At 34.6% G+C, this 10,926-nt stretch overlaps 2 protein-coding genes across 2 annotated transcripts; both read left to right on the top strand.

Annotated features, from left to right (window-relative positions):
* The first annotated feature begins 346 nt into the window (after nt 1-346).
* Nucleotides 347-2,886, top strand: LOC137725565 (cyclin-D3-1). Its single transcript, XM_068464292.2, has 4 exons — nt 347-1,315; nt 1,410-1,611; nt 1,753-1,883; nt 2,169-2,886. The coding sequence occupies exons 1-4, from the start codon at nt 773-775 to the stop codon at nt 2,460-2,462; spliced, it is 1,170 nt and encodes a 389-aa protein (XP_068320393.2). The 5' UTR covers nt 347-772; the 3' UTR covers nt 2,463-2,886.
* A 6,835-nt stretch (nt 2,887-9,721) lies between these two features.
* Nucleotides 9,722-10,391, top strand: LOC148696956 (uncharacterized). The gene is made up of 2 exons (XM_088693409.1): nt 9,722-10,056; nt 10,163-10,391. The coding sequence occupies exons 1-2, from the start codon at nt 9,722-9,724 to the stop codon at nt 10,389-10,391; spliced, it is 564 nt and encodes a 187-aa protein (XP_088549535.1).
* The last annotated feature ends 535 nt before the right edge of the window (nt 10,392-10,926 follow it).

The following is a 10,926-nucleotide window of genomic DNA, read 5'->3' as shown; positions in this document are numbered from 1 at the left end:
CTCTATCCATCAACTTTGTGCAAGTATAAAGCATTATTATATGTAATTTGTCAATCGTCTGGGGTAATCAATGCATTATAAATTTGTTGGGTGCAAAATCAAAACCCAGCATAATCAAAGAGTCCAAGACACATCAATGCTTTTGCAAGTAAGAACCCAAAAAGCCTAATAACTATACAACCCTACTACTTACTCCTACTCCGTCCTACTACCAATAGACAAGAGTCTCTCTCTCTCTCTCTCTCTCTCTCTCTCTATCTAGAGAGAGAAAGTCCTTGAGAAATGAGCAGAGTGAGTCTTTATTTTATGCCTTGTATATGAGGTTGTTTTCATGGGGGTCCAGCTTGATGTGTGTGCCGGTTACATTTCTCCCCGCCAACGAAACGAAACAACACACCGAAAGCACAAAACAAAAGAAGGAAAAAAAAAAAAAAAAAACGATAAAAAGAAAGAAGAAAAGAATTCCCAAAATCCAATATATATATATAAAGGACAAGCGTGAAACCCACTCTGCTCTATACATCCACAGTCCAGACCCTCTCTTTTTCCTCTCTCTCTCTATAGCTATACAGTACTATTCTCTCCCTCTCTCTCTCTCTCTCCCCCCTCCCTCTACCCCCCCTCCCTCTCCCCTGCTGCACCACCACACCACAACCCAAAGCAAAAAGTAGAGAGAGAGAGAGAGAGAGAGAGAGAGAGATGGGTGTGAGAGTGATGAGCTTTTCTTTCGTATAATGAGCAGAGGACCAAAACCTCTTCTTCTCAGAAGAAGATGGCAATGAATCACGACCAACACCAAAACCCACAAAGCCATTCACTTTTGCTGGATGCTTTGCTCTGTGAGGAGGACAAGTGGGAGGAGGAGGACGATGGAGAGGTGGTGGAACAAGAAGTGAGTAGTGGTGAGAACTACAACAATGGCGTCAGTGGGAAAAACCCAAACTGCCCTTCTCTGTTTCCCATGCTCCTGTTGGAACAAGATCTGTTCTGGGAGGATGATGAGCTTGTTTCTCTCTTTTCCAAGGAGGAGCAGCAACAGACGCATTTCGTCAAACACATGGAGGGCATGGGAACAGAGGACTCTTTGATCTCCGCGGCTCGCCGTGATGCCGTGCTGTGGATGCTCAAAGTGAACGCCCATTACGGGTTCACAGCCCTCACTGCAATCCTAGCCGTTAACTACTTCGATCGGTTCATCTCAAGCCTCCATTTCCAGAGAGACAAGCCGTGGATGGTCCAGCTTGTGGCCGTCACTTGCCTCTCTCTGGCTGCCAAAGTGGAAGAAACCGAAGTTCCTCTGCTTTTAGACCTTCAAGTAAATAATCATTTTTGTGCTTAAAGCATCGATTTTTCTTCTAAATTTTCGATTAATCTCCCAAATATAAAACATGGCTTTCGTTCTTCATCAGGTGGAGGACACGAAGTACTTTTTCGAGGCGAAAACGATTCAGAGAATGGAGATTTTGGTGCTCTCAGCTCTCCACTGGCAGATGCATCCAGTGACGCCACTTTCGTTCCTCGACCACATCATAAGAAGGCTCGGATTGAAAACCCACCTCCATTGGGAGTTCCTCAAGCGCTGCGAGCGTCTCCTTCTCTCCGTAGTCTTCGGTAAGCAGAAACCGTAACGCTTCCATTAGCACAAAAAAGCTTAAACTTTTCGATAAGAACAAAGAAACAGAGCAAGATATAATACAATTTTTAAGTCTTTCTCGACAACTTGTTTACTTTTTCGTGTTGGGTTTTTCTCAGATTCGAGATTTGTCCGATATTTGCCTTCTGTTTTGGCCACTGCAACAATGATGCGCGTTATAGACCAGGTCGAGCCTTGGAATGCCATTGAATACCAGAACCAGCTTCTTGGTGTTCTCAAAATAAGCAAGGTTGGTCTTTTTACGTTTTGTTTTTTTTTTTTCCGTTTCGAAAGACGGTATTCTAAATTAATTTACGTAAATAAAAAAAAAAGTGAAAAATAGACTCGAACTTGGGATAGACATAATGCAATGCCAACGTTATGTTTCTGTTTCATTTAATTTCATGATTTTGATCAGTTTCAAGCTACTTCAAAGTTCAAACAGAAGATCAATTAATGCACATTCTTAAGGTGTATGATTTGTTTAATGCTGGTTAGTTATTGTTTAATTAAGTGATGCTGCATTGCGAAACAGGAAAAAGTGAACTACTGTTACAGTCTGATAATCGACTATGATTACGCCTGCAGCAACAACAAAAACAGCACCAACAAACGCAAGCATGATCAAATCCCGGGCAGCCCAAGTGCGGTGATTGATGCATATTTCAGCTATGAAAGCTCAAATGATTCGTGGCCAGTGGGATCATCAGTTTCTTCATCCCCACAAGCACTTTTCAAGAGGACCAGAAAAGCAGAAGCAGAAGAGAAAGAGACGAAATTGGCCTCACTCAGCAGGCTCTTTGTGGGCATTGTTGGTAGCCCACCTTAATTAATCTCATTATTTAATTTCTCTTCCAATCTAAAAACCCAAAAAAAAAAAAAAAAAAGATTTTAAATCCATGCTTATCATGGTAATTTCCCTTTTGGTGAAAATCTGAAGTGCTGAGCTGCTGCCATAGAAATGCATTTCTCTGGTTTAATTTTGAAGGACAATGGCCACAGTTTTACGGTCATGTCCCGGGGACTTGGAGATGATGGAGCTGTGGGGATTATTTACTATTACTTGATGGCAATTTACGGCAAAGAGGAGGGGCAGGATTGGTAATTTAATATAGAATACTCTTCGGTCTGCTTCTCTCTAAAATTTTATGGAGCACTCATATCGTATATGTTCCTCTTTGTTTAAGTCTCTCTATTGGAACCATTTGGACATATTATATTTAATAAATAAATTTAAACACCAGTTTTGTTCATTTGTGTAAGAATATTTATTTGATCACTTCCCATTAGCTCGAATGATGCAGAAAATTGGTGTCAGATTTGTCAGCTGTCAAAGTCTCTGTTCATTATTTTTATATGCTCTGTTTTTTATTTGGTCATTGAATATGGGTTTTACTTGATCTTTGATATAGATTTGTGATTTTCAACTTATTAATTCAGTACATGATGAGAATTTTCTAGTATACTTGGGGGATTTAGCTTATTAGATCTTTGGTTAAGAATGCTACGATCTAATTTTATGGCCAAAGTTTTGGGTGGATTAGATTCACCATGGGATGATAAAATTTTGGACAATGACAGGACAATATCTAGATGCCGATAAATATATCATGTTGTGGAACTTTGCACTAGGAAATTTGTTTATATGTATTTTTTTATTTTCTCAAATATTAATTGTTGAAATGATTAGTTTCTTAAGATGTTGTCGATATTGATGTTTTCAATCTTTCAATGATATGTTTATATTTAATTTTGATCAGCTCGACAATTGAAGTTTGATATGTGATCATTTTCGTCAATTTTCAAGTTTTTAAGAATTTTTGCATTACATGTTAGTCCAATAGCATCTAATTTTCATTTAGTTGGATGAAGTTTTAAAATCGACACCACAAATGCGGTTTATTCCTAATGAGTTTAATATTAATTTGTTCATAGAATTCATATTTTACATAAAAAGAAAAAAACCGTATACGAATACAATTAAGATTGAGGTCACGAACTAAGTGGGGTTGCATGTGAAGAGATGAAAGAAAATGTCGGGGGGAGTGGATTTAGTTGAAGGTGAGACTTTTTGATCGGGGAGTTTGACCTCGTATGAAGAGCCAACTTTCTTATTTTTATGGCAATATTTCTAACGTGGGCCCCATTATAGTGCTGGTGATATCTGACCTTCTAAAATCCTTCTCCCTACCCAACCTAATCCCCTCACCTAAAGAGAAATTTGAAATGTGCGGATAACACAGTTGAAATACAAAATGTCGTAATTTAAGTAGTTGAAAATATTTTTTTTTATTTTAATATCTAAGCATTTGTATTATAACATTTAATCAATTAAATCGTATTTTTGACACATTAAAAATTTTATCATGTGACTTACTATAAATTAACAAGTAATAGTTCGTCTTAATAATGAAATATAAATTCAAAAACACCAAATCGACTGGTTGCTTAGATCTTCTACACCTTTTGGCTTTAAGTGTAGATTGGTCATGTAATGCAGCTGTCGTATCCTATTCCTTGCGTACCCGCTGGGAAGCGTCTGCTCAGTTGCAAGGCAGTGCGATTTGAGGGTTATTTACATCATAAGGGAATTAGAGATCGTTTATTTTGAGATCAACTATACATAAAATTGTGTGAGTTAGAGATCGTTTAGTTGTTTGGGCATGTTTACTTACGTCAAAAGGAAATTAGAATCATTTTGATTATTGAGTTTCATTCATTTGCTAAAATATGAGTAAGATAATCTTTCATTCCTTAAATATTTCATGCGTTTACTTATACGTGAGGAATTGGAAAAATGGAAGTTTTTCTTTAAAAAATTTGTAATCAAATACCCAAAAAAATAAGGAATCAGATGGACAAGGGATAATTAGTTGTTCTGATTTTCTTTCAATACATTTCCTATTTTTAGGCATTCCGATTCATTCATTGTCCCATTTCTGTTTAGCAAACATGTCCTAAATGTAAGAAATAAATAGAGGGTTCATTATAAAAATGTTATTTAGTATCCACACTTTTGAGTTCTATACATATAGATTCATAAAGGATATCCAATTTGAACAAATTTTTTTTCCAGAATGATCTTCAAATGAAAGATTAAGCAAATTGAATTATTGATTTTATATACAGGGTCAACTATTTTCATTCCCTGTAGAGGGACGCAAGTATTATCTGGGATTTTGAATGGCAGTTCCTAGTTTGTATGGTTTTTGTTTAATTTCACCGTTAAGAGAAAAAGGAGTAGGGCTTAAAGGAAATGATTATGATTAATGTTTGTGGGGTTATATAATGTGTGTTTGATGATGGAGTGAGTGAGAGTACCAACTTCCAACAAGGGTGGATTTTTTTTATTTTTTTATTTTTTTGCAGAACTCTCAGAAAAAAAAAAATCTGAAAAAGAAAAGAAAAGAAAAGAAAAGAATTTTCATGCGCTGAGTATTTTTATTGGAATTTCAAGTTTATGATCAAAATTGTTAGTATTATAATTTACTCTGTAAATATCATTTCGGAAAAAAAATTATATGAGAGATTCATTTAGTCTTTAAACTATATTAATAGATGAACATATTTGGTAAAAGTATTATGAATGGTCTAATTATTTGCTACAGTTGACAGACTAATCGACTTCAATTTTAGTTGATTTTTTTTGTACAGATTATTTTAGGCCTTCCATAGCAAGTCGAAAAAAGTGAGTATGATACTAATATATTGAACTTATGTAGAAATCACACTCCTACTGAGTGTAATACCAATATATTGAACTCACGCACTAGTGCAGCAATAGTATTATAGGTATCAAACTCAGGTTGCCTGATTCTTAAATATAGGTATCACACTTACTCAAACTATTGTGAAAGATCTTATAGAATAATTTATAAATATAAACAGTTTCGATCATAAACATGAAGTTCGTCGAATCAACCACGAAGTAAATTGAAGAAGAACTCCTCTTCAATCTTAAGGAAGCAAGCAATTAAGGAAGCAAGCATTCCTCCTTTTTAATTTAAACCATGGTCATTTGGTTGGTGACTGTTTGCAAAAACTGTCAGGTGCAAAGCTTAATTTGTTAATATAATTAAGAAATAAGAGTGAATTAAACGCGCGCCCATACAATACAATACGATCTAGACTCTGGTGGAGAAAATGTTAATCTATGATTTTAATTGTATACAAGTATGATTAAGGAAGAATACATTGGCAGTCAAAGCAGTGGTGAAACTGTGAAAGTGATGCATGCATGCCTTTTGTCTGTGTTCTTCTGGCTTAAGTATATTAGGTGTGTGCATGTGCCTTTATAAAAGATGTTATGTAGACAAATCGTATTTGGACTAATATAAACATCGATCAGTTGTAGGGATTCTGTCTCTTTCTATTTGTTTCTATTGCCTATCATCATGTCCGTTCTTGTTTGATGTGGTTGTCCTACCTCCTAAGTCCTAATCCATGTAGAAAATGGCCAAGTACAAGATTATTTTTTAGCCTTTCTATTGACAAACATATAAGTTCAAATAGTTCTGTACAAAACTTTAGCAAACATATAAGTGCTCCTTTAATATTTTGTGATTAATCTTATACCCCAACCCCTTCAATTATTTTAACCATATTAAACTATAAAAGTTCACAATTTTGACTATCTAAGCCATTCTTGGATCCACATAACCCTCATGCAAAATGATGAGCAAAAACGGGTCAATGGAGAAATGGAGATGATCGACTAAATCTAGGGTATTTTTAGGTCTAAAGTGACCCAAATAATCACCATAGATCAAAATAGATAAAATGGTGATCAAAATGGGCATTTCGTGCAACACACCCTAACCTTACTGGTGGTTATCTCCTTGTTATTGCAGTATCAAATCCGTGTTCACATTTTCTTTTACGCAATTCATTACTATTAGTTTCTCGCCACTTAGTACTATGGTCTAGTGGTATTACTCTTCACTTGTAAGTAAGAGGTCTTAAGTTAGATTCTCGCTAAAAGCAAACTTGTACCACATTATCACAAACTTATTGTGAAGCTAAGTTCACCTCCCCTCTCCTTAGTGTAGATAATATCGTCTATTAAAAAAAATTAGTATTAGTTTCTCTAAAAACAGAAGACACATGACAAATGTAGATAAAGTTCGGAAAATGTTCCTTGACAACTCAGGCTTTAACCTAACATACCATAAAGAATGAATAAGTTGAATGATTTTCATTTATATGGTTAACTTTTATATATACGTCACAAGCTTTGGACTTGAAGTATTAGAATTCTTTAGAGAACAAAGGATATGCCTAATTAGGATGGTATTCTATGATGTAGTTCTCCCTTTTTTTTTCTCCCCTAGCATCAAGATCGAATAAACTAAACGATAACAAATGGACAACAACGAGGGAATGTACAAATTATTACCTTATAGTTTTGTTTCTGCTAATGTGTATAGTTAGAGTAGAGTAAAATATTTATTAGAATATTCAAACTCAAGTGGAGAGAAGAAACACCTTAATAAGAAAAAATTGAGTTAATTAAGTTTGAAATAATATCGATGCTGGATCGAATTTAGTAACGAGTCAACGTTGTTCGATGAGACAACATGCATAACCACTTAACATGCTAAGAATGTATTGTCACTCCTGAATTATGTTCGTCTTCACTCCATCCTCAGTTTTACTATCTCTTTTTTGTTTCTGTTGAGTAAGCCCTAGCTATAGTTGCCTTGATTACGATAGTTTGAATATTGCCCGCTGCCCTTTAATTATGATTTTACACCTAGCTTTAGGCCTCCGGTGACATGCATATATATTCCCATAGCTACCTCCACATTGTTAATAAATGTGTGTATAATATGTGTACATTACATACATATGTACGCTTTTTTTTATAAAAACTTTCGTTAATTTTCTGTACACATATTAATGATTCGTTAAATTGCATGTTTTCAAAAACTCCAACATACTATACATGTAATGTACACATATGTACGTACTTTTCACCTTTAAAATACATTACTATCATTTCTCAACAATACATATAATATTCATGCATTTTACATATATTTTTTAACATATTATTGGAATAAATAAATATATATGTATTTTAATAAAATAAAGATTATAATTTAAAAAATAGCCGAATTATTAAGCTTTATTTTAACCAATTTGTTAAATAATACAGGTACATATTTTTCACGTACTACACCCGTTATATTTTACCAATTGTACTCTCATTTAATCCAATCTTTATCGATCGAGTGCACAGTGTTTAGCCCCATTTTCTTTTCATGATAACGTAATATGAACGAGGATCCTCTTTGAGTCCTCTTTATGAAGATCTTAGGGATTCTCAAATCGTATATATTCATCGTACATCGTGTGACCGTAAATTTTTTTAAATATAAATAGTACCTGACGAAACTTAGTCGCACAATATACGATGAATGAATACGTTTTGAGAATCCCTAGTATCCTCACAAAAAAGAAATATTTTTCAGTGTGATCGGTACACGGGACAGTACATCACGTGTCACTATAAAAATGGTGGGATATGTGTGCTAAAAAGTTAAATAATTTAAAAAATAAAATTTCTCACTATTTCTATTAAAACACGTGATGTACGATTTGTGTTTCTGTCGCAATGAAAATTTTATCTACAAAAAAGATCCCCAGAGAATCCTCATTAAAGTAATATGTCCGTGAAAGTTTCGGGATACCATTACCACTTAAAGTTTACATTCCCTTGACCATCCATCCGTCTTTGCGTGGAGATTCAGGATGCTTCATTTTTAGTGGATTCTTAATAGTGCATGCCTCAACCTTTTGCTTGTTCTCTATGCTTTTATTTTATTTTATCTTTTCCATGGTAATAACTGTAAAAAGAAAAGTTCATTTTGCTTTTTTCACGTGTTATATAGGGTGGTAATATTTTATTTATTTTGATGAAATCGATGAGTCTAGTAGTGCATGCAAGCAATGCATAAATAATTTTCCCACAATTTGAAATATAAAAAATAAAAAAATTCCCCACAACAGATACACATAAAAAAAACATAAATAATTTTCTACAATAAGTTGATAAGTTTCTATAGTCGAATGGACGGTAGTGTATTTTTAGTCTGTACAGATTTCACACTATAATTAATTAACAATATGAAAGCAACTTAATTACTTATAAGTACATGTAATATCACTTGTTTTTTTCATGTGAACTTTATACTCTCAAATTACTCCTCACATGTGGTGAATTTTCAAAAGCTGAACATGTAGACAGCATAAACAGGGTGACGTAGAGGATGTGTGACCATTGAGCTTTACACAAGGGACTAATAACATAATATCTAGGTGGCAATGATAGATTGGATAGGATGAGATCAAGTTGTTAGGTTGTAATAAGACTAGTTCTATAGTATTGCCACATAAGCAAGTTAGTTAGTACTGTATAACAATAAATATTGCTGCAATTCCTACTAACAAATTCACTCAATACATTCACAAAGCTTTCATATTCTGCTCATTCGATTCTCTCTGCTTCTTTTGTTCTTGATTTCATTTCTACTTACTTGTATGGTTCAATTCAATATTGTTATGATGGTATCAAGCCAACGACTTTTTTTTTAGGATACAATTGAAGATCGAAGAAGTTTTGGGTTTTCCTTTATTTGGGCGATTTTTTCTTCTTGAAGTTCTGGGTTTCTTCATCATGTTTCTTGCGATCTGTGTTGCGTTTTCGTCAATTTCAACAACAGTGGTTGTCATCATACTTTATGAAACGAGGTGGATTCCAATGAAATCTCATGTTCTATGTTTGAGGTGTTTTTGGGTTAAAGTAGTTAATCCTAGAAGAAAATTTTGAATTGTTGAAGGTTGTATACAATTGTGAAGGCCAATGCCATTTTAGAGTGATTTAAATCTTGAATTTTTACTGAGTAGTTGAAGTAAAGACCAATGCCATATGCTCAGTAGTTGATTGAATCCAAAGGACAAAGCCAGTGATTCGTGAAGATGGTACATTCAGTAATTGAAGATTGTATTGTGTTGGTTGTTGATTTCTTGAATTCAATTTGTTGGTTCAGTTTCTTGTTCATTCGAAATCTGCATAAAATATTGTTTATGGGGTCTTCATCTGTGAAGATTGAAAGTTTGCTGGGGATGTTAATAATTAAACTTAGTGATCATAATTACACTAAATGGACATTTCAATTCAAGCCTGTGCTGAAAAGATATAAGTTCTTTGATCATTTTGATGGATCTGCTACTTCTCCACCAAAGTTTGTACTTAGTGCTGAGTCTAGGGTTACAAAAGAAGTCACAGTGGCTTTTCAAGAATGGGAAACAAGAGATATGGCTTTGCTAAGTCTACTAATTGCTACATTGACTGATGATGCTATTGAACATGTGATTGGTTGTAAGAATGCAGTAGAGGCTTGGTCTAATCTTGAAGAGAGGTATGCTTCAGTTTCTAAAACAGGGATCACTTACAAACTGAACTTCATACAATACAAAGGGAGGAGATTCAATGGATAAATATCTCCTAAGGATTAAGTCCATAAGGGATCAGTTAACTGCTGCTGGAGAGTACGTTTTAGACAATGATATGATGATTGCTGCTTTAGCAGGACTTCCCAAAGAGTATGCCACTATTAGGACTATAATTCTTGCAAGAGAATCAACAGTTTCAATGAAGGAGTTTCGAGCACTTTTATTAGGTTCTGAGAGGGAAAATTATCTGGTTTTAAAAACTTTGACTCAGAATTTATTAGCTTTGTACATGCAAGACTGATCTAGTGATGCGAGTACTTCTCAGTTTAATAATGGAGCCTTAGGTTCTAATTCATCTAAAATAGAATCATCTACAGGAGGTAGAATTCAGCAAGTACCATATGGTAGTTAGCAAATGCCTGGTTTTCCACAAGCACAAATGGGACAATCTTTATTTGGTCCTAACAATGGTCTTGGTGGTACTATGGAGCAGTTTACTGAGTCTTTGCCTAGACAACAAGCACCGCCAAACTATAATGGGGGACAACAAGGTTCAATAATGGAGGAAAGAGAGGAAATAAAGGTTATAGGTCAAATTACAAAAGGAGATGTTCAAATAATTTCAGGCAGAACAATGGTTGGACAGGGAATACTAAGTCAAGGACAACATCCTGAGTGTCAGAAGTGTCAAAGAAGAGGACATACATCCCTCAGTTGTTTCTATAGAAGTTCACAAGGTCTACCTCAGGGTTATAATATTGAATGTCAAATCTGTGGGAAAATAGGCCATATAACTCTTGAATGCTATCACAAGGGTAATTACTCCTATCAACCTC

The sequence above is a fragment of the Pyrus communis genome, chromosome 5, assembly GCF_041283825.1.
Source record: "Pyrus communis isolate YQ-2024b chromosome 5, ASM4128382v1, whole genome shotgun sequence".
In the NCBI taxonomy this organism is placed as follows: Eukaryota; Viridiplantae; Streptophyta; class Magnoliopsida; order Rosales; family Rosaceae; genus Pyrus; species Pyrus communis.
The sequence above is the reverse complement of the archived record's forward strand: the minus strand, read 5'-3'. Positions and strand labels throughout refer to the sequence as shown.